At 35.3% G+C, this 24155-nt stretch overlaps 2 protein-coding genes across 2 annotated transcripts; one reads left to right on the top strand and one right to left on the bottom strand.

Annotated features, from left to right (window-relative positions):
* Positions 1-18497: 18497 nt before the first annotated feature.
* On the top strand, positions 18498-21590 carry LOC120332649 (conserved oligomeric Golgi complex subunit 6-like). The gene has a single exon (XM_039399944.2). The coding sequence runs from the start codon at positions 19564-19566 to the stop codon at positions 21499-21501; it is 1938 nt and encodes a 645-aa protein (XP_039255878.2). The 5' UTR covers positions 18498-19563; the 3' UTR covers positions 21502-21590.
* Positions 21477-24119, bottom strand: LOC120332653 (nuclear envelope phosphatase-regulatory subunit 1-like). The gene is made up of 6 exons (XM_039399949.2): positions 23979-24119; positions 23734-23805; positions 23061-23134; positions 22869-22978; positions 22252-22306; positions 21477-22182 (listed from the first exon to the last, which is right to left on the bottom strand). The coding sequence occupies exons 1-6, from the start codon at positions 24019-24021 to the stop codon at positions 22144-22146; spliced, it is 393 nt and encodes a 130-aa protein (XP_039255883.1). The 5' UTR covers positions 24022-24119; the 3' UTR covers positions 21477-22143.
* Between the last annotated feature and the right edge of the window lie 36 nt (positions 24120-24155).

Below are 24155 nucleotides of genomic sequence, written 5' to 3'. Positions count from 1 at the left end.
ACGAGCTCGCCTTTCTGATGTTAATACTACGTAACGCTTTTCAAACAAGTCATTTTAGCAGCAGTGTAGTATAGATTTTCATGATCATTCTAAATAATTCACAATCGTCTGGTGCGGTTGTAAGATGTGAAAATTTCTAAGAACTTTGCATGCATTAATATGATTCAAGCAGAAAAACAATGATTATATCATAATTATGCATTTTTGGGCTTGAATAGCTTACAAACATTGACTGTGAAATATAGTCATTGTGGGTTATCCCCAGGATACAAAAAATCCGTGTATTCAAACATTTATTATCATATGGACTAGATGTCAGGTATATCTCAATATCTTGGGAATTTAATCAGAAATGGGCATGATGGCCTGTTAATAAAGCAATGGACTCAGACATGCCCAAATGAATAGAATATTCGAATACTTTCCATTTTCATCATATTTGATATGAAAAAGTTTTGAGTTTTAGATTAATTTAGAATATTTTTATTCAAAAAATAGGAATTTGGGGTCGTCAGAATGGTAGATTGAAACGAACATTATCTCAATTGATATTAAACGACAAAGAGAAAACAATGACAATATTCGGTTTTGGCCATCCTTGGCAATGGTCTGAACTATGTTGGTGACGCAGGTAAAGATCTTAGGTTCATATTCTTTGACCAGGCCAATACCTCACCTAGGGTGTAAGAAATTGGGTAGGAAATACTACAGTCTTTCCAATGGAGGCTGATGCATTGCCTTGTTCAAATTGAAAGTATGAAAAAATTTAATAAGAAAAATAATAAAACTTGAAAAGATCACATATCTACCCAATGACAAATATGCAAAACATGTTAGTTACATTTTGTTCAAACAGGTATATCAACTTAACAATAAAAACTCATATTACATACACATGAAACAATTATTTTTAGCAGGGAGAGATCCATTATGACAATCTATATATACCGGTAAGCGATATTTCTAATTATGGTCATTGTGAGGCAATAGTATTGCCTCCTCCAAGTGATTTAAGATCCCTCCGAACTATCATGATATTATAACAGCATTCGAACATCCTGCTTGAAACAGTCTGTAAAGGATTACCGGAATATAGAAATCAGGTTGTGAAATATCAGGCTAAAAAAATAACACTAAAGAAATGATAGTGAATATGCACTCAGAAATAACAAAAGCCTTCCGTGTCATAACACAATAGACAAAAATAAACTTCACTCCACTGTTATCAACACCATTGGCCATGCACAGTTGGTGTTGTACTGTATAATACAAAAAATGATTTTAACAGCATGTGATATACTATTAATATTAACAACAACATATTTTTAACTGAATCAGCTTAAATAATAAAAACATTAAAAGCAGAGGTGGTCTAAATATAACAAATCCATAAATTTGAATAAATTGCAGTATATTACTAAAATTGAAATATTATTCAAATGTTATTAAATTATTAAATTATATTCTGAACAGATTAACATTACAAATGAATATCTCATTATACATATATACCCAATGAGTTTATAGTCGGATATGTAGAACAGTTAGAATAATAATTTACAGTTTCAAAAATCAAACTTTGCAAACACACCTTTTCCTAAGTGTCTTTAATAAATAAAGCCTATTCTTGAAACAAACAAATTTCCAATCTGTAATGAAATCAATAAAGAGAACCACAGATTCAACTGCATAATTTCACTCTTACGCAACAGATCTCAAAATAGACTTGGACTGTTATTATTAAAAAAGGGTATAATCTCCTAAAAACCTAAACAATAACATAAATAAAATTTATTATTACAATACCCTAAATCTAGTTACACAGTAATTAAATTCGGATTAACATAATTAATTCTTTCAAGGGATTAGGATCAGCCAGAAACAAGTAAACACAGATGGGTGTCTGTGATTAGAAGTGTTTTTTTTCACTGATGTTTACTCAAGTATATATATTCTAGGCTTCAAACATCTTTCTATCCTTTCAATCTTTCTGTTTTATACTTCTAAAAATGTACAATTGAATAAATAGCACCCGAGCATTTCTAAAATAGTATGAATATAGCAAAATTGAATATATTCGATCCAATCAATTCTTGCTTTAATGAAAAATTAATATCTAATGTTGCAAGCAAAAATATGCATATATTCAACTTTTCATAAATTTGGGAAACTAATCAGAACAATGTTTTTCCTAATCATTCTTTGTTATAAACAACATTATCTACGTGTAATGATACATGATGGTTTGTCTTTGCTGTACTTCTCCGACCAGAGAGAGAGATTTTATTTCCATTGTTTGTGAAAATAAGAAATCTTACTCTGACCAAAACTAAGTCCAGAATGCATTCAATATTTCAAATTCAAAAAGCTTATTCTATAATAGCAAAGATTACCAAATTGAACTGACAGTTAATCTGGAATATCAGATTAGGCCATTATCATGTTATTACTGTTACTGTGACGCAAAATATCATTACGCTATTCTTGACTGACAATTAAATTTTTCATCTATCTCATTTTTTAGATTTCAAGAAAATATTCTCAAACTTTAAATATTGAGTCGATTTATTAAATAAAGTGTGAAATACAAAGTGGAAGTGAAACAGCAGCATTCATCTAGAACTGACATGGGCAAACTATGCAGGGTCGTCCAACCCGTGGCCCGCGGGCCAAAACTGGCTCGTTGGAAAATTCAATCTGGCCCACCTGATGCTGCCACAACCGAAGTAAAACCAAATTTTGATGTTTTAGCTAAAAATAGCTCAAGGAATATGTTGAGATTGCGATTGAATTTAGTTTTGACACGAGACTTATTGTTTTCCACTATTGCTTGTGTAACATTGTGAATATTGTTCATAAAATATAACTTTTTACGTCACACTTGCTTGGCCCGCCAGTCTGAATGGGCAAATTTTTTGGCTCCTGATCAAAAAACCATGCCCACCCCTGATCTAGAAGCAGCCTTCTAATAACAATAATCTGCAGTAAGCTTCAACAACAAGCTTTAAATAGACAGGAATAAATAATCAATATTGAAACTGCTACACATACTATATTCCAATCGCTGTAATAGTGTAATGTAACTGTGCATAAATCTATTATTAGATTATGTTTTTTCCTTATACAGAAGTATTCATTACCAAGTCTGATTTAATCGAAGTTTCATTTGGCATTCATAAAAAGTCATCAATTTTCTCATAAATAAATATACACATAATACGGTACTAAATATAATGATATATAGAAAAAAAGAAATTATTCAAGGTAATCGAAGCTTAAAATCGCAGCTGATAAAGTATTGTGCTTCGTCAATATTTCACTGACACACGACAAAACTGTATAATAGAATACGGATACCGAAATGCGAAGATGTCAAAATTTAAAAGTTCAAAATTGAATAATCATACTGTTAAATAGCCATGTTATTAAACATTAAACAATACAATACTAATTTACCAGAAATCTTACACCATTTAGGGTGGTCCAACTATATTGTGTTCAACCTTGTTCTCTGTTCTCTGTGCAACACTAAGTGCAGATTTTTCACACTATAGATAGCCACGACATGATACCGGTAGACTACCGGTACCGGTACACTCCAGATCAATTAAATAGGTCCGAAGTTACCGTTACAGCCATAAATGTGTTTAAGTATAAGTTTAAGCAGTGAAACAACAAATACGTACCAGTATGCGGCTGAACCGCATTTTGCATTTCCATATTCAGATATTTCACAGAGTCCCGATTACGGTACAAGTATCTTTCTACTTCCTTGAGACTACCAAAAATGACAACATATGCACATGGCGAAATTTGTAGCATCTTGAAGGAATCCCGCACCGTCAATGATATTGAACTAGATTCGGCGCATCGTACTTGTACCGGTACCGTTAAGGCGGTAGGTTTTTCATGTTGTCTACCGTATGTTTTTGCAAAATTTTATAATGTCTGCCTCTCGGTCTACTTCCCTCTCTATGAATAAGCCCCGAACCTTACTAACTACGAAAAACTTACTTACAGGTCCCCGTACCGGCAGAAGGGAGGCTAGGCTAACGGTAAATCCAATAAAATGGAAAATAACTTTGGTTATTGAGAGGGCGTAAAGTGGTACGGTTGTGTCTTTTGTGCGAAAACATTTTGCGCGAAATTCAAATTGCGAAAATCATTTTTCAAAGAAACTGAAAACATTTTAAAAAAAGAATAGTCTCGCAAAACTGGGTAAATATCTGTTTTGTTTGTTTATGAATTACACAAAATCTGGTTACAAAGTAAGACGCCTGAATAATGAATATACTCCATGTTCATGTTTTTGCCTATCTTCGATTTTGCCTCTTTATTTTCTTCAGTTGTTGGGCGAACTCTCCGATGAAACTATTTATATGAGATCATTGAATTAAATTTTTCACAAAACGCTAAAGAAAATGTAGCATTTAAAGATGTTGTCGATTAGGCTCCTCTACTAATATTCTTCAAAGACTAGATGTTTCATTTTTTAAATTAAAACAATTTGTCAAGTCTCATATAAAGTATGATGTTTTGTAATAATAGAATAGCAACACACCTCAAACCCTGAGACAATGCACAACACGTAACATTTACGCACAACCTTTTTTGTTTACTTGCGAATGGGTTTGCAAATTTTATTTCGCCTTCGTCCACTGTTCCTAATGGTGGGTTTTTTTGTTTTGTTTTTCTAGCCTTGAACAAGGTGATTTATCCGAGAAAATATGTATTTGTGAGTCAATAATATGTATAACATAGAGCATAATTACAACATCTTTGCTCCATAAGAAAGGGTCTAAGCATGATCCGAATAATTATATCTCCCTGCTATCACAAATCGCCAAGATTTATGAAAATTTTTTATATCATCGTCTCAAATTTTATTTCGATAAACATGGAACTTTGAGCCTTTCCCAGTTTGGTTTCCGAAACAACTATTCAACTGAGCTAGCCATAGCGCGGCTCAAAGAAATGATAATAGAAAATAAGGCCAATAACAAGATCACATGTACCATCTTTTTGGATCTTGTGAAAGCTTTTGATACTGTTAACAACCAAATTTTACTAGATAAGTTATATTATTATGGCATTCGAGAAAAGGCATATCATCTTATTGCATCATATTTAAGCAAAACAAACAATATGTCCAATATGGGGACTGTATCTCTGAAATGGGCCTTATTGAATGTGGGGTCCCCCAGGGTTCCACGATTGGCCCGCTGTTATTTCTATGCTACATAAACGATCTACCTTTGGCATCTACTTTTTATTCGACATTATTTGCCGATGATACTTCTCTGCTAAAATCAGCATCCTGTGGTTTAGACTTTAGAACTTCAAACTGTGGTGAATCATGAACTCCAGAAGGTCGATAATTGGCTTCAAGCGAACGAATTATCCCTATATTATTCTAAAACAAAATTTATGTTGTTCTGTGATAAAAAAGCATGGTATTTCCACATTTAGAGTTGGCATTGGCAGCAACATTATAGAACAAACAAAATCCATTAAATATTTGGGAATTACAATTGATGACGAACTGAGTTGGAAGCCACATATTGCCGAGTTATCCAAGAAATTATCGCAAACTCTTGGAATATTTTACAGGTTACGGCATATTTTGAAATCTAAAACACTTAAATTAGTATATTTTAGTCTATTTCACACACGTCTGCAATATTGTCTGCTAAGTTGGGGCTCAGCATCAAGGTCTTCCTTACAGCCAGTCCATGTTTTGCAAAATAAAGTTTTACGATGTATGGCATTTGTAGAGAAAGTTCGTGTAACTAATTTGCAGCTCTACTTCCAGTATGAATTCCTACAGCTGTCTGATATGCATACGGTAGAAATAGCAAAGTTCATGCATCGGTCTGAAAATGTTGTTTTGACCTGTTTTTAAACATTATTTCACCCCATTAAAAAAAGTGCACAATTACTGCACCAGGTCTCAAAGAAACAAGGTTTTCTTTACTCCACAAGTGTCCACTGAGGTGGACAAAACATCTTTGAAGTATATGGGTGTACAGGTCTGGGGCAATGTTCCACCTGAAACTAAAAAAAGTTCTGTGCATGTTTCAGTAAGAAACTGAAAAAATATTTCCTACTGAAATATTCTAACTTGTCCTAATATCTGTAGTTTAATTAATATGCCTTTAGAACTGTGTTGAAAACTGCATTATATAAATTACTACATTACTATAAATTTAACTGTTTCATATAAACACTGCACACTGAGGGTCATAGCCCTTTTTTTCCAACTCATGTATGTATATATGTAATAAAATTGCTGTCCTCTTCTCTTTCATTGGCATCAATTTGATGATTACTATGTTTGACTTTAAAAGCCATTGTTATTGATATTTCTATCTTTTGAATTATTGCTAAACATGTGATAATATGATTAGCTCATTGTTATTTTCATTTCTCCATGTAATTGAGTATAAAATCTTGTTCCCTTGATCCATATAGTACTTTTTTATGTCATTAAAAGTTATTGTGGTATTACTGATGAACTGCATAGTTATTGCATATTTAATTGTGGATCATATATTAATATTCTAGTTCCAAGTATGCATAAATACTTATAAATGATAGTAGCCCATTTGTTAAATAATTTAATAACCTTTATATATTGTCAGAAAGTGATTAATTAACTGCAATAATAGTTGCATATTTAATTGTTCATATTCAACTGTGGATCATATATTAACTACTATTCTATTTCTCAAGTATGTATTAATACTTAAGAATGTTGGTAGCCACTTTTAATTCAATAACCTTTTTATATCGTGAACTAATTAAGGTGTCAAACGAGAGTATCGGTCGGAGACCAAAGACTTATCGATCAAAACTGCGGTTTCGATTCATGACTCTATAGTGACACCGTGTGGTCAAACACCACTTATTTAATAGCTCCCTAATTATACGACATAACTCGACCAAAATCAATAGACATCTGGTCCGTGATATGATGAACGCACATGCAAAATTGGATTGGGTGGAGAATAAACCCCGCTTTCTTGAGATATCGCTTGCATCTAACAGACAGACAAACAGACAAAGATCGATAAACAAGATCGAAAAGTAATGATATTTTTACACCATGCACTCGGTCTATTACTGAATCTGTGATAATATTATTTTTCTTCCCCGGGATTTCCATTTGATCCCGGTCTGTGTCCAATAACAAAAAATATGCTTTTCGTGAAAATTTTTCCATTGGACATGTCCGGCTTCAACCAACACATGACCTCTCTAAATCCTAAATTGCCCTTAGTGTAAGTAAGTGTAAGTGTTTATTTCGATTCCAATACAACAAAACAATACATGGCAAAACAAACAAATGTACGGAAAATCAGGAAAGTGGGCAAAATCTAAAAAAGATTTAAGACGTGCTGGTGCACGTGCCCACTTACCCCAAACAGCAAACAACACATTGAAGTAAATTGAAAATAAGGAACACGAAAGATAATTCGGGCGTAAATACTTGGGTGTGGATGTGGAGTTTTAACATGGAGTGTAATTTCTACTATATCTGTACATATAAATAACGAGAATTGTAGAACATAAACAAACAAGCAGTGCGCAATATATGGTAAATAATTTGATTACAAACGCACTCAACTAATAGTCTACCGGACGATAAACAATAAGGATAAAAGCACCATAAAAGAAAACAACAACAAACGAAGTAAAATATGACAAGAGCATTGCCCTGGCGTTACAACTTTAGTTTTAATCAAAATTCATGTGCTTAGTGTAAGTAGTCTTTTTTATGCAATCTACCTTCAAATATTCGTTACATTTGACTCTTCATGTTTTTCCCAGCTTCGACCAGTTTTCCATGATAAACTCCACGCAGCCCAGCAATGCTGGCCCAGCATGATCTGATGCGAACTGATCCATATCGTATCAGTACTGTATCCGACAACATCGTTTTGATTTAAGTTTGTATGTATCTTCTCAGTAGGGTTTATATTCGTCTAATTTCCAAGTTTTCGTCCAAATATTTCCTACTCCAGTATTCCACCGTTGATATTTTACGTCCGCACCCGACGGCGGTCTCAACAGAAAACGGAAAAACAGAAAACGGTAACGTTAAAACCGCATCATCCAGCTACCGGTATCGATAAGTAAAACTTAATTTACCCAAATACTCCAATATATCATAATAATACCATTAAATAATATCATTAACCCTCTCCGGGAATGCGTAACACGTATGCAACAACATATTGTAAACTAGCTATCACCCACATTTTCTGCCGTAGAATGCTTTTTTCTACTCAGCGTACTACTGCGGTACTTAGTTGGTTAGATGCAACTGCTATTTTGCATTGCCGCCGCCTGATGACGCTGCAAGCGTCTCTTGCAAGATGCGGTCTCCGGTGCTCGTGTCAGGCTGATGAACCATGGTCATATTTTAAGCAACTATACCAATTCTTATACACCGAATTCGTCATATTATTGCACAGGGCAAAAGAATAGTGTGTACACAAGCTTTACAAACTGATTGCAACCTCGAACGATTTATGTGGTTTCACGAGGGGGTGGTTTAAAATTGATGTTGCATAGGTGCAACATCTTCCCTCAGAAGTGGATTTCGGTTATTAAATTAGCTAATATTCGTCTGTTTAGTTTTGTCATTTATGTTGGCTTATTGAGCAGATAACGTAATTTATGAGTTTCCTATGTCATATAAGTTAGAATCAGGTTTATTAGGATGCAGTATTATGAGAATTTGCTGATTAGGGGAAAATTTGGCTTCAGATAATTTTGTTGTAAACAGAAGATTTAGAAAGCGTGAAATAAAATATGCACGAGTGCTATGTTTCAGATTTGAAACCAAATAAAATCCAAGTATTTTAGCCATAAATACGGGGTTAAAATAATAGAGAAGTGTCTCAGATTGATTCAGATTTTCTATTTGTATTCTCAGCGATCTAGCAGAACGATTGTGAATATGCCGACGGGTGAAATTGCGTGGAATTAGCGCATATTTCTAATGTCACACTTTCAGATAAAAAAGGCAATTGAGAGTTATAATTATGAATATGATGAGGCTGATCTTGATAAAACACGTAATTTCCAAAACGATATTTATGTAGCTAAGATTTTGAGCATAAAAAATCAGACCATTTCAGCATTTTGCCGGTTGGAATTTATATGGACAGACAATAGCAATCTAAAAACAAATCCAAAGTTGAAACTTAGTCGTGTTTTGAAAGTCCGAGGGCGGCGCCGTTCACCCAGACAAACAGAAACCTAATTCAACGTTCGAGGGAGCAAAGTTTTTCTCTTGCTCCGAATTTTTGACAACACCATAAAGATAATGCAATCCACTCATAAACCAATCTATACTAATTGTGGAGCAAAACAATAAATGTATACACAAAAATGGAATTTGCCTGAACACAAATGCTGCAGAAAACTATCGCTGGCCGTGTTTTTTATAGCGTCTTCCAGAGTGGGGGCAAAGTCGATCGATAAATTCAAACGAAAGTCTGAAGTGGAAAGAGAAGACATTCAGTCCAAAAACTATCGAAATCGGAAAAATGTAAATAAACACACAAATTGCCAAAGATTTTTCTGCTACCAAAAAACTTGGTTTCCAATTTTTTCGCATCGTAGCGTAATTAAAATGACTTTCACGCAAAAAAGTCGTTATCTGATAAAATACGTAACAGTAGGTAAATGCAAAATTATTTCGATGTAAAAGCTAGAATTTCTATATTCTTGCATTTTAATATATATGGAAATTCAAAGTTTCAAAATAATTTTACAGAAATAGGTAAACGAAAGTGTCAAGGGACAACTCATATGCATTTTCTAAATATGTTGACTTGCGAAACTACCTAGAGTGCAAAAACATGATCTATATTAACATTTGTTTCCCGCTTTTATTCATAATTGGAGTTTTGAATTGAGCCATAAAATAAGTTTGACACTCCCATTAATATTTTTAACCATCGTAGTATATATACTGGCTATGTTACAAAGCATTGCAGATTAAAAAAACATACATGTGATATCTTACAATTAGTCCTTTCCGGGCACAAGTTGCACTAGTGCAACATCCAGGGAGTCCTCCCCCCAGGGAGTCGGAGTGTCGAGAATTTTCAAAAATTTATCATATATGACTTAAAAGTATTGCTTTCACTAAATATCAGATTTTTCCCACTGCTAAAAGATAAAGGGGCCCGGAGAGGGTTAAATTGCCGACTCGTTTCCTTTTTTCCTCGTATTTATTTTTTATATATTTATATTTAATCTCATTTGTATCCACTTATGATGAACTTATATATAGCACATACACAAGGGTCGGGAGCCTAGATGACTTCAATCGGTCTTGCACACCGACTCGCACAAAGCAATAATCAATTACTGTGGAATATTTTCGATATTGTATTATGTTTATATTAGTGTTAATTTTGTTTTTGTGGCAATAAATCTCTCTCTCTCTCTCTCTTTTTACCCTTTTATAGAATACATGCAGCATACGTTACACTGACGCTATACACAACATTTATCGGCACACAGCGTTGCAGTAGGTACTAGGTGGACTACTGTACTTCCGTAAGCTTTTGGGCAATTCACTGGGACAACACTAAAAGGCTGAAGGAAGAAACGGATGAAGTGGAGGGAAAACGGAAGTTGAAGTGTTCCCAAAGGTGAAAAATTAAAAAACACTAAAAGGCTGAACACTAAAAGGAAGAAGTGGATGAAATTTCTTCCGACGGGTAGTTAGGTGGCTGAAGTCACTAAAAAGCTGAACACTAAAAGGAAGAAGTGGATGGAATTTCTTCCGACGAATAATGAGGTGGTTGAAGTCACTAAAAAGCTGAACACTAAAAGGAAGAAGTGGATGAAATTTCTTCCGACGAATAATGAGGGGGTTGAAGTCACTAAAAAGCTGAACACTAAAAAGAAGAAGTGGATGAAATTTTTTCCGACGAATAATGAGGTGGTTGAAGTCACTAAAAAGCTGAACACTAAAAGGAAGAAGTGGATGAAATTTCTTCCGACGAATAATGAGGTGGTTGAAGTCACTAAAAAGCTGAACACTAAAAAGAAGAAGTGGATGAAATTTCTTCCGACGAATAATAAGGTGGTTGAAGTCACTAAAAAGCTGAACACTAAAAGGAAGAAGTGGATGAAATTTCTTCCGACGAATAATAAGGTGGTTGAAGTCACTAAAAAGCTGAACACTAAAAGGAAGAAATGGATGAAATTTCTTCCGACGAATAATGAGGTGGTTGAAGTCACTAAAAAGCTGAACACTAAAAGGAAGAAGTGGATGAAATTTTTTCCGACGAATAATGAGGTGGTTGAAGTCACTAAAAAGCTGAACACTAAAAGGAAGAAGTGGATGAAATTTCTTCCGACGAATAATGATGTGATTGAAGTCACTAAAAAGCTGAACACTAAAAGGAAGAAGTGGATGAAATTTCTTCCGACGAATAATGAGGTGGTTGAAGTCACTAAAAAGCTGAACACTAAAAGGAAGAAGTGGATGAAATTTCTTCCGACGAATAATGAGGTGGTTAAAGTCACTAAAAAGCTGAACACTAAAAGGAAGAAGTGGATGAAATTTCTTCCGACGAATAATGAGGTGGTTGAAGTCACTAAAAAGCTGAACACTAAAAGGAAGAAGTGGATGAAATTTCTTCCGACGAATAATGAGGTGGTTGAAGTCACTAAAAAGCTGAACACTAAAAAGAATAGGTGGATGAAATTTTTTCCGACGAATAATGAGGTGGTTGAAGTCACTAAAAAGCTGAACACTAAAAGGAAGAAGTGGATGAAATTTCTTCCGACGAATAATGAGGTGGTTGAAGTCACTAAAAACACTAAAAGGAAGAAGTGGATGAAATTTTTTCCGACGGGTAGTTAGGTGGCTGAAGTCACTAAAAAGCTGAACACTAAAAGGAAGAGGTGAATGAAATTTTTTCCGACGAATAATGAGGTGGTTGAAGTCACTAAAAAGCTGAACACTAAAAGGAAAAAGTGGATGAAATTTCTTCCGACGAATAATGAGGTGGTTGAAGTCACTATAAAGCTGAACACTAAAAGGAAGAAGTGGATGAAATTTTTTCCGACGAATAATAAGGTGATTGACGTCACTAAAAAGCTGAACACTAAAAGGAAGGAGTGGATGAAATTTTTTTCGACGAATAATGAGGTGGTCGAAGTCACTAAAAAGCGGAACACTAAAAAGAAGAAGTGGATAAAATTTATTCCGACGATTGGTGAGGTGGTTGAAGTCACTAAAAAGCTGAACACTAAAAGGGAGAAGTGGATAAAAAAATTTCCGACGAATAATGAGGTGGTTGAAGTCACTAAAAACTGTACACTAAAAGGAAGAAGTGAATAAAGTTTCTTCCGACGAATAATGAGGTGGTTGAAGTCACTAAAAAGATGAACAGTAAAAGGAAGAAGTGAATGAAATTTCTTCCGGCGAATAATGAGGTGGTTGAAGTCACTAAAAAGATGAACACTAAAAGGAAGAAGTGGATGAAATTTCTTCCGATGGATAGTGAGGAATACTTGAAAATTTAATATATTAGGAATTGGGTAATTTAATGTTTGTTCTGTTCGTATTTATGAGACAATGTCCTCGTGGATTCGTTTTTTGTTAATTTTTTATATGTTATGCTCAGTTCGAGCCTGGCGAATTGAAGGCCATGACATTCTCGTTATATTCTTTTTAATTTTGATGTAATGTGCAAACAAATTAATATATATATATTTTCATATCTAGCTGTTCTAGATCAACAAACCTTGTAATTTATAATATGTTTGTGGCCCACCTCAAAATGCCTCTGAGGCTTACCAGTGGCCCATGGCCCATTGGTTGAGAACCAGTGGTCTAACAGGACTTCGATTTGACTAATACATAATTATTCAAAGTCTTCGTGCGTGAACTGCTTGCAAAATTTATAAAAACAGATATTAAGTTCAAGGAATGAAATACGGAATGAAAAATAAATTATATTCGGGCACAATATCACGGCAATCTATTATTAATCACGGCAATTATCACAGCAATTATTATTAATTTTTGATTCCTATTTTCGTATTTACAAAATACAACGGCGATCCATGGACTTAAAATGTGTGGTAAACTGCCCGATTATAATTAATTCTTGATACATATTTTCGTATTTATAAAATAATAAAAGATATATATGCGGACATTGAAGGGCCCGAATATAAAAAAAATCCATTCGTATTTACGTACTCACGGAAAAATTGTCGCAAGTCAGAAATATAATTTATACTTTATCCCGCTTTTTGGCAAATAATTTGGATAATGGTTGGTATTTAAAAGTATGGACTTTTACTAGGATGATTTTGTGTTGCGCAAAATGTTCAAATCTATGACCGATAGCACTATTTTAAATGCTTGCCGTATTAATTTAATTCTGATAACGTAACTCATGGTATATAAAAATATATCGCAGTAATCTGCAAACATGAAATGCATGGTAATATAGTCATGTTGTAGATAACAGTTATTCCATTGTTTATTGTATGCAAATTCCTTCATATACTATAGATCAGTAGTCGGCAACCACCGGGCCGCGGCCCATCGCCGGTCTGCGGAAAGGTCACTACCGGTCCGCAGAAAGGTGACATGAAAACGTACAATGCCATTGTTATCTTCATGTGAGGTTGGGTTTTTAAAATGGCAATTACAAAAACGAAAGATCGAAGTGGGTTTAACGTAAGAAATACGTTACGTGAATAGTATCACCTTCGTTTTTGAATGTATTGTCAACATACATTTTCTAACGCATATTATTTATTACATTAGATTAGTTCGTTTGTATAAAGGTGGTCCGCCAAAATTTTGGTCAGGCTTTACCGGTCCGTTACTGAAAAAAGGTTGCCAGCCACTGCTATAGATCATTGATTTTCAACCGGTGTTCCGCGGAACACCGGTGTTCCGCGAGAGACCTCCGGGTGTTCCGCAGAAAATTGCTTTTTTGCAGTATTATGACGTCATAACTGATATTTAACCGTCCGATGGATTTATATAAATTTCACAAAGCGCGGTTCACAACCGCTTCCAACCTTGCTATCATTTTCCACTACCTATCTTTGCGAAATGAGTTTTTAAGCATGGCCGGTCTAGGGCTGTGCAAAATATTCGAATAGCGAATACAATATTAAAATATTCGAGTGCCATTTTACTATTCGTATGTACAATACCACATAATCTGTACCGCTTTGCTTGGGCACGGAATTCACGCCGGTAAATCGATCGCTCGGATTACGCGAGAATTCACCCTCGGCTTCCACTGTTATTATGCAAAAAGCGTGCCGACACTAGTCCGTAAATGTAGAAACGTCAACCCAAATAAGATATCTAAAATAAAGTTACCAGATTTTAAAGATGTTATTAGCCTCCGCATGCATGACCCGAATAGAAAATCATTTTCGGAAATTAAGAGTTACAAAGACGTTTTTTTTGGAGTGTTGAATTTGCAAATTCCGTAAATAAAATTATGAATTTCCCGGTAACGATATTAGCTATGATATTGGTCGGGGTATTGATTTGTTGTAAAATAAATGGTGACTTGAGGTGATTAATTATAATTAGCGTCTTCCCTTCTACTAGGTACGAAAAGCACTTGGGCACAAAATTGTTTACAATTTTTTTGGTATCAGGTCGCGTATGTAAAATATCGTTCAAGAGTGCTGCCAAACGACAACGTAGAAATGCCTTTATTTCAGATTTTAAATCAACATTCTTTATTCACGCAATCACAGCTTCACAGATTTATCTAATCACAGTATCAAATTGATTTATTTCGAAAATAACACTGAGCCTAAGAAAGTCAATTGTCGTCTTAATAATAAATGTGTGCATCCCGTTGACGATAATGATAATATTATTTGCTTAAAACTGGGACATTTAATTTGCAAACGGCGATAAGTTAGATCAGAGTCGGCGCAAAAGATAAATATCAGAATACAATTAATTTGGCTTTGAAATCACTCCTTAATGTCATTAAAATCTGTCGCTGATGTGAACTCATAGTTATATCAATAATATGAAACTTCGATCTCCGCCGACCCACGGGAATTAATAGTTGCGCAAAAGAACAAATGGCGGGAATTTAAAAACGTTCAGGGGGACAAAATATCAGCGCATATGACGAAATTAACCAGTAAAAATCGCTTTGTTGCCGATTTTCAATGTTTCTATTAATTTCCAAATCTACCTCCGACGTTCTGGACCCTGCTGCGTATAAAAAATATTCGGTATTGGACTATTCGGTATTTGTTAAGAATATTCGGATTATTTGATTCGAAAAAAATATTCGATTTTGCCCACCCTTTTCTTGGCCGCCATAAGAGTATAAAAACACGAAAAATTGAGAGTCGTCGAGAAAGAGCTGCGTGTTTGTCTCTCTCAATTAAATTCCAGCCAGAATAAAAAATTGAAGCTCATCGAAACAGGCCCAGATATTACATTAAAATACCATTTCTGTTCCTAGCTCATCGGTAGCTCTGAATCGGAATATGTGTAACGTCTTTTCCAGCTGAAGTTGACAAGCTAATATTAAATCTCGTTAATTTATTTTTTTCCGAAATGATCGATGTCAGTTAATTGCATAATATAGTTTATTTCCAAAAATCTCATTTGGTGTTCCGTCACAATTTTAGAATAAAAAAAGTGTTCTGCGATACAAAAAAGGTTGAAAATCACTGGTGTACGAGGTTAGGGATCAGGTTGTGCGACATCTTGGTGCGCATACTTCAGTAGTACCAATATTTCAATTTCAACGAAGTTTAAATTAAATTTCAATCAAAATTAAATGTTTTCTAGAAGTCGGTATCTGATCGTTTATCAAATCATGTCAAGGCGTACCATAACTTAGTCGCAGAGAAGGTGTGCTGTTGCATATTTTTAACAAAATTGCAACGAACTTTCGGGTATACGATCCATTTAAATTTGCGTGTGATAGAAACTTAGGTCAGTCACTCAACTGACAGATTGAAGGAAATTAATTACCCACACAGCACGTCAGCATCTCGAGTGATGATCAGGGTGTGTTGCGCTGAACATGAAAATGAATGAAGGCAGATCAATAAAAGTAAATAACGAAAAATTCATTTACATTCCCGTCTGGCAATTGGTGTTATTTGGAGTGTTTGTTTTTCTTCGCTAAACGGCTCTTTTTCTTTCGAATCGCGTAAATCAGATTCGAAAAAAATTGCGATTTGAATCGATTCAATTCATAAATCTAAAAGGGGCATGCCTACTCATCAGTCCGCTTTCAGGGTCTTCATCCAATCTCACTTCCGTCGGGATATGTTTTGGCTATTTAACTCTCCCAATGTTCGGTATTTTAGTGACTTCAACCGCCTCAAAATTGATAGGACAAAATATCATCTAACCCTAACGTACTTCTTCCTTATAGTGATTAGATTTTTAGTGACCTCAGCCACCTCACCACCCGTCGGAAGAAATTCCAACCACTTCTTTCTGTTAGTGTTCAGCTTTTTAGTGACTTCAACCACCTCATTATTCGTCGGAAGAAATTTCATCAACTTCTTCCTTTTAGTGTTCAGCTTTTTAGTGACTTCAACCACCTCATTATTTGTCGGAAGAAATCTCATCAACTTCTTCCTTTTAGTGTTCAGCTTTTTAGTGACTTCAACCACCTCATTATTCGTCGGAAGAAATTTCATCAACTTCTTCCTTTTAGTGTTCAGCTTTTTAGTGACTTCAACCACCTCATTATTCGTCGGAAGAAATTTCATCAACTTCTTCCTTTTAGTGTTCAGCTTTTTAGTGACTTCAACCACCTCATTATTCGTCGGAAGAAATTTCATCAACTTCTTCCTTTTAGTGTTCAGCTTTTTAGTGACTTCAACCACCTCATTATTCGTCGGAAAAAATTTCATCCACCTATTCTTTTTAGTGTTCAGCTTTTTAGTGACTTCCACCACCTCATTATTCGTCGGAAGAAATTTCATCAACTTCTTCCTTTTACTGTTCAGCTTTTTAGTGACTTCGACCACCTCATTATTCGTCGGAAAAAATTTCATCCACTTCTTCCTTTTAGTGTTCAGCTTTTTAGTGACGTCAATCACCTTATTATTCGTCGGAAAAAATTTCATCCACTTCTTCCTTTTAGTGTTCATCTTTTTAGTGACTTCAACCACCTCATTATTCGTCGGAAGAAATTTCATCAACTTCTTCCTTTTAGTGTTCAGCTTTTTAGTGACTTCAACCACCTCATTATTCGTCGGAAGAAATTTCATCAACTTCTTCCTTTTAGTGTTCAGCTTTTTAGTGACTTCAACCACCTCATTATTCGTCGGAAGAAATTTCATCAACTTCTTCCTTTTACTGTTCAGCTTTTTAGTGACTTCGACCACCTCATTATTCGTCGGAAAAAATTTCATCCACTTCTTCCTTTTAGTGTTCAGCTTTTTAGTGACGTCAATCACCTTATTATTCGTCGGAAAAAATTTCATCCACTTCTTCCTTTTAGTGTTCAGCTTTTTAGTGACTTCAACCACCTCATTATTCGTCGGAAGAAATTTCATCCACTTCTTCTTTTTAGTGTTCAGCTTTTTAGTGACTTCAACCACCTCATTATTCGTCGGAAGAAATTTCATCCACTTCTTCCTTTTAGTGTTCAGCTTTTTGGTGACTTCAACCACCTCATTATTCGTCGGAAAATATTTCATCCACCTCTTCCTTTTAGTGTTCAGCTTTTTAGTGACTTCAGCCACCTAACTACCCGTCGGAAGAAATTTCATCCACTTCTTCCTTTTAGTGTTCAGCTTTTTAGTGACTTCAACCACCTCATTATTCGTCGGAAGAAATTTCATCCACTTCTTCTTTTTAGTGTTCAGCTTTTTAGTGACTTCAACCACCTCATTATTCGTCGGAAGAAATTTCATCCACTTCTTCCTTTTAGTGTTCAGCTTTTTAGTGACTTCAGCCACCTAACTACCCGTCGGAAGAAATTTCATCCACTTCTTCCTTTTAGTGTTCAGCCTTTTAGTGTTTTTTAATTTTTCACCTTTGGGAACACTTCAACTTCCGTTTTCCCTCCACTTTATCCGTTTCTTCCTTCAGCCTTTTAGTGTTGTCCAATTCACTGTTATCATCGTTATTGTATCTTCGCTTATTGTGGTATTCGGTATATGTTCGATCGTTTTTGAGGTTGGGATGGCTGGACAAGATGCTAAGGAGGCTGTAACAATTGAGGATTCCGTTGCGGGGGAGACTGAAACCATCAGCAAATCTACGGAGTTACCAGAATGGGTAATAGAAATTTTGAAATGGGCAGCTACGGATCCTTGGGGATTTGTAACCACAATTTTTCTCTATTTGTCACCTCTGTTTTTGATCAGTGGAATTCTGGCGTGGAAATTAGCACAGATGATCGACGCTAAAGAAAAGGGAAAAAACAAATCAAAAATAAAACGAAAAAACTTGAAAAATGTAAGAAGGGCAAAGACAGACTAAAACAATGTGACAATTCACCAAATGCAAAATGGCATAGCAGACAAATTAATTCGAAACAATGTTCATATTTTTAGAGAGAGGAAAGTCGATGAGTAATTTAATAATAAGTCAGAGCATAACCCATCGTCCGGTTCTTATTCCATAGTACCGGTATGCATGAGAATGGTTACCTAGGCATATTTTTCACACTCTGATATGCGAACATCCCACGACAACAAAGATTCTAGCAATCCTGCAACGCATAACATATCCTTTAGAGATTGAACCTGCGAACCATGCAATGACCAGCTTTTTTCTATTCTTATCATGATTGGGCAAAGTAAAATCATGAGCACATATAAACAGCTTACTCGTTTAAGATGTTCAATTTCGGGTTATATTACCAGATTATATCGGTACAACAGTACCAAGAAACCAAAAAAGTAATTTGAAAAAAGGAATGAATCAAAACTGATTAGTAATTACATTTCTGATGATAGAAACCTTGTTTATTGCTTTTCCTATTCAATGCGGCTTAGAAAAAATATTGAAAAAATAAAAATATAGAAAAAATTTGAACTAGTTTTTTACTCAGTGATATTATCTATGCAACCTTTAGAGTGCATATGTAATGGGTGCGACTGTCTGCTCTGGAATGTTAGGATCGCATCATGCAATGCTCATTTTTTTCCCGAACTAGACCCATGAAGGTTGCAATGACAGCAATTTCTTATTTGCCTATTACCTTTGGCAACAATTTTCAGTGCTAGGGCTGTAAAGCACAAGTGAATTAGTTGCATATCTAAAGTATCTAGAAACAATTCTCAAAATATTGAAAGTTTTTAATTTTTCTAACTGTATTGTTGTTATGCCATTAAATCATATGATAAAATAATTATTTCAGTAAGCATGCTATTTTAAAATATTTAATGGCTTTTACTCTGAACAAGCAGATCCGAAACGGTTATGTTCTATTTATTTTTAAAAGATAAGAATTTTCTGATTAATTTTTAGCTTGAACTTACGGTATTTTTATCATCCATTGTTTAAGTGTTTATCTTTACTCAGATTATATATGTAAAATGGCTGATGCCGATAATCAACCAACGTCAAGCTTGTCACAGCAAAATAATCCACTGTCAAGAAAATTGGGGAAAATCCTCGACACAAGACTAGATAATGACAAGGACATGCTTGAAGCGCTGAAGGCTGTTTCAACATTTTTTAACGAGAACAACTTGCGCACAAGACGTAATCTAAGGGGTGATATTGAAAGACGCAGCCTTTCGATCAACCAACAGTTTTTGGATGCTTTCACACATGTAATCGGGGAGCTGGATAGTATACATGAAGATGTACATTCGATGTCAGAATGCTGCAAGGATATGACTGAGAGATTGAAAATCACAAAAGAACAAACACAGGATTTGATGAGTAAAACAAGCTCATTACGTGGGGAAGGAAAGAAACTGCAGTTGCGATCAGAAGTTGTAGGAGCATTTCTTGGAAAATTTCAGCTCAAACCAGAAGAGGCAAAAATATTTCGTGGGGCAAGAGATGGTAACATACATCCAGAATTTTTTACGGTCTTGGAAAAAGTGCAAAAAATACATAATGACGTCAAAGTTCTGTTACGAACAAACCAGCAGACTGCGGGCCTTGAGATAATGGAACAAATGGCACTACATCAGGAATCTGCTTATGAAAGATTATATCGATGGACTCAAACACAATGTAGAGGATTGACTGCAGATTCTATTGACATTTCAGAAATGCTTCAAAAGGCGATGAAATACTTGCAAGACAGGCCAGTCCTGTTCACATACACTTTGGATGAATATGCTGGTGCCCGTCGTACAGCAGTTGTAAGAGGATTCATTGATGCTCTCACAAGAGGTAGCGGACAGACAAGTGTTAGCCATACTAAACCTATAGAAATGCACTCCCATGATCCGCTGCGATACATTGGAGATATGTTAGCGTGGTTACATCAGTCCTCTGCGTCAGAAAGGGAATATCTTTCATACTTAGTACAAGATTGTGTAAAACCAACACAGGAAGAAGAAAAATCCACAATAGGGCACACATTAGAAGGAGTATGCAGGCCACTAAAAGTTCGCATAGAACAAGTCTTAGTTGGTGAACCTGGCTCGTTAACTTTATTCAAGTTGACCAATCTACTCAAGTTTTATCATACTACAATCAAAAACATTTTAAAAACAGACACCACTCCCCTTTTGGACATCATGGAAGAAATGCATGTTCTCTGTCGAAAACTATTTTTCAACAGCCTTAATTTCACAGCTAGCAGATTGCTTGATAAAGTGGAAGTTCCTGCAGCAGACTTGGGTCCTTCTAACACTTTGAACCAAATGATGCAGCTTCTACAAGATATGTTGGATTCACATGCTTCTTCAGTTGTGGAGATTGATTCAAGACAAATTGATTTCAAGCAAATCATGTCTTGCTTATTGGATCCTCTGCTACAAATGTGTGCTATGTCTGCAAGTCAACTCCCTGCTGCGGACATGGCAGCATATATGATAAACTGTTTACATTCAATGAAATATGTTCTTGCTTTATATGAATTCACAGAAGAGAGGATAGAAATGCTTTCTGCTCAGATTGATGCACATTTGGACACCCTTGTCAATGAGCAAGCTGCTGCTATACTAACACAAGGCGGAATTGCTGGAGTATATTCAGAAATTCAAAAATATAGATCCCATGGTGGTGAGGAGCCTTTATCCAAACAACCAGGTCTGGAAAGGGATAATGTTATTGGCGCACTCGCTCGTTTCGATGCTTATGTCATGTCAATGGAGGAATTTATTTTGCCACAAGTTTCATTCTTGGCAAGCGCAACTTTGAAAGAAGTAGCCACGACACGTGCCAGTGACCTAGTCACTAATGCACATAAAAATGTATATGAAGCTTTAATGGATCCAGCTAATAAATATGCTGATACTACCAGTGTCACAGTAAAGACACCAGACCAGATCAAAGTAATGCTATATTGAAGCCACAATTATACACATATTTCGTGCAATCAAAAATAGGTGCTCTGTTCTCTATTACATATGAATAATAAAGTTTTAAAACATCATAATTGCTTGTTGTAAGAGAAACAGCTAACACTCAAATAGTGATATTCCACATTCAAAGCATTGTGAGTAGATCATTAAATAAAAAGCAAGCAATTTAAGAGCTGGCCACGCCCCTGAAAACCTTGGGGGTTGGTTACTTTAAAACCATCCTTTGCTCTTCAAGGTGATGTGATATTGAATAGATGGAGCTCGTGTGCGGACCATGAGACCAATGTTAGGTAATGGCATTTGTGGGTATAGGCATACCTACTAATATAAGCCAGAGAACTATAGAAAGTAAGAGCAGTTCACTGTTTCACAGGTAGCCTGCAGTTTTTCACACTGGTGACCGTACATTTGCACCCGTATATTCGAGGGTTCAATCTATATGAGGGTGCTAAAATCCATGGGTTAGGGTTAGTATCGGTTCAAATATCCGTAAAAAATTTTCCATGGGTGCAAATGTACGTGGGTTCAAATGTAATGGAACCTTCCACACTACCAGGCTATGCCTACAACATAATATAGACAAAACAGTCCAATCATTAAAACAATAGCCATTGGCTAAATCTGATGTCAACTCTCCGTTCTTGGTCTTAAGATGAGTCTGCCGGTCTGAAATAAATGAAGTTTTTGAGTTTTCTATCATCGTACAAATATTGCAAAATAGTTTATTTTACTCACTTCATCACACGACATGTTGAAATCATCCAATACTGTTTGCAATCGACCAGCAATTCTAGTAAATAAACAGAAATGAATGCTCTATATAAGCAGTATAAATGTTTAGGGCTTTGTTTGAGTCTTGATTTTAGACTTTTAGTGCTGATGAAATAAGTCAAAATTTATCAAGCGTACTTAGTAGGCTCACATCTGGCAAAACTTTTGACACCAAAATTTAAATAAGAATTTTTGGTACTCGCAAAGTATGTGAACCAAGATGGCGGACACCAGAACGTAGTAGTATTTGTACCAGATTAGGGTTAGGCCATAATTTTATTTTAATTTTCCTTATCTTAGTTCTATTACGAGTTTGGGGACTAGCCAAGTGACTCCCGTAGTATTTGTACCTCAAATTATGGCCTAACCCTAACCTGGTACACGAACTACGTTTCGATGTTCGCCATCTTGGTTCACATACTTCGGGAGTAACGATTTTTTCAATAATCTGAAAACTGATATATTTGTAAAATTAATATATAAAAACGGCTGCTTCATGACTGGTTTTAAGTCTCTTGTTATTAGTTTATAACTCCAAATGCATGAACATCTATTTTTCAAATATCTATATGAAATCTTACATTGACGGTGCCACAACTCTTTTATGTATCCCTGCAAAGAAGAGAAGAATTAACACTGCTGAGCTGAGAGTAAAGAATGGATGCTGCCACAGTGAATGTAGGAAGGGTTCCTGGAATAATAATGGATGACTTTTGTAAATCTACGCAATATCATTTTGTTTGTATATCAAATATGCTTGAGAAACTACATACCCTCGATGTATTAGGATCAACAAGCCATAGCCAGGCACCAATAGCTGTGCAAACTGAGATAATCACAAGAACCACTGTAAAAAAAGGGTTGTACTGTTTATGGCTAGTTCAAAAAGATAATTTGTAGTAGCAATATTCTCCCAGAAACGAAAAACAAACAAGGCATGAAATGCAGCCAAAGCGAATTAAGAGGCTTTGTATGCTGTCTTCATTAAGACTAGAATTGCTGGACTCATCACCGCCATAGGGTGATTCATGTAACAGCTTGTCGGTTACGACCGCCTCTACCATCAAGTCCATGCATCTGAAACAAATATCTGGCTAGCTAATCCAATATGGACTGGTAACCGAACGAGAGGCTGTGGTACCACATAATCATATTATGATTAAGCCTTCTTATCAGCTTTTCTTCCCTCCAGAATGAGAATGTAAATCATACGCTTGCCACAAACACTTATTCTCTATGTAGTTCTATTCTTTGATACAGTGATCAGGGTAATCTGAGGTGTAGCCTATGAACTTGAAGATTGCTGATACACTTGGTATAAAGTGTTGATTTTGTGTCTTTTCAATTTATAAACCATATAACAAAATTAATCATGGTTTCTTGGAAAGCGAATGTCTACATTAATTACATTTATCATATCTATATACCTGTACAAAGATAACTTACTTCTCCATCTGGAAGTGGATGGCTGCATGTGAGTTATGCATTCCATTATCCGCCTTTCGAAGGCTTTGAGATCTGAATATAAGATTCCATATAAATTAATTGTCAATACAAACACCAATATGCAAGTCTCACAAGTCATCAAATGAATCTCTTTTTATGGAAGTGAAAATTAAAGATACATTTACAAACAGAAGCAAAACATTGTTATTTACAGGTGAGGGGAGTCACAGAAACTAAAAACTTACCATCTCTCTGGTCGGCAATATTTTGGTTCATGGTTCTCAACATTTATAAAAGATAAAGGACCAGGTTCTAAGCTTTATATCTGCTGAAAACCAAAGTGTTTATAGTCACTTTGCTGAAACAAAACGACGGACTACGAGTTGTTGATTGACAGACAGGGTTAAACTTAACGCTTCAGT

This window comes from Styela clava, chromosome 13 (genome assembly GCF_964204865.1).
Source record: "Styela clava chromosome 13, kaStyClav1.hap1.2, whole genome shotgun sequence".
Lineage (NCBI taxonomy): Eukaryota > Metazoa > Chordata > Ascidiacea > Stolidobranchia > Styelidae > Styela > Styela clava.
This window is presented reverse-complemented; position numbering and strand designations above follow the sequence as displayed.

Excerpts from the sequence above, each read along its gene's own strand:
- LOC120332649 (XM_039399944.2), top strand. The coding sequence starts at position 19,564 with ATGGCTGATGCCGATAATCAACCAACGTCAAGCTTGTCACAGCAAAAT.
- LOC120332653 (XM_039399949.2), bottom strand. The coding sequence starts at position 24,021 with ATGTTGAGAACCATGAACCAAAATATTGCCGACCAGAGAGATG. Across the intron at positions 23,135-23,733 it reads ATCCACTTCCAGATGGAGAA|TGGTTCTTGTGATTATCTCA; the intron begins GTAAGTTATCTT and ends CTTTTTTTACAG. Across the intron at positions 22,307-22,868 it reads AGAGTTGTGGCACCGTCAAT|AATTGCTGGTCGATTGCAAA; the intron begins GTAAGATTTCAT and ends TTTATTTACTAG.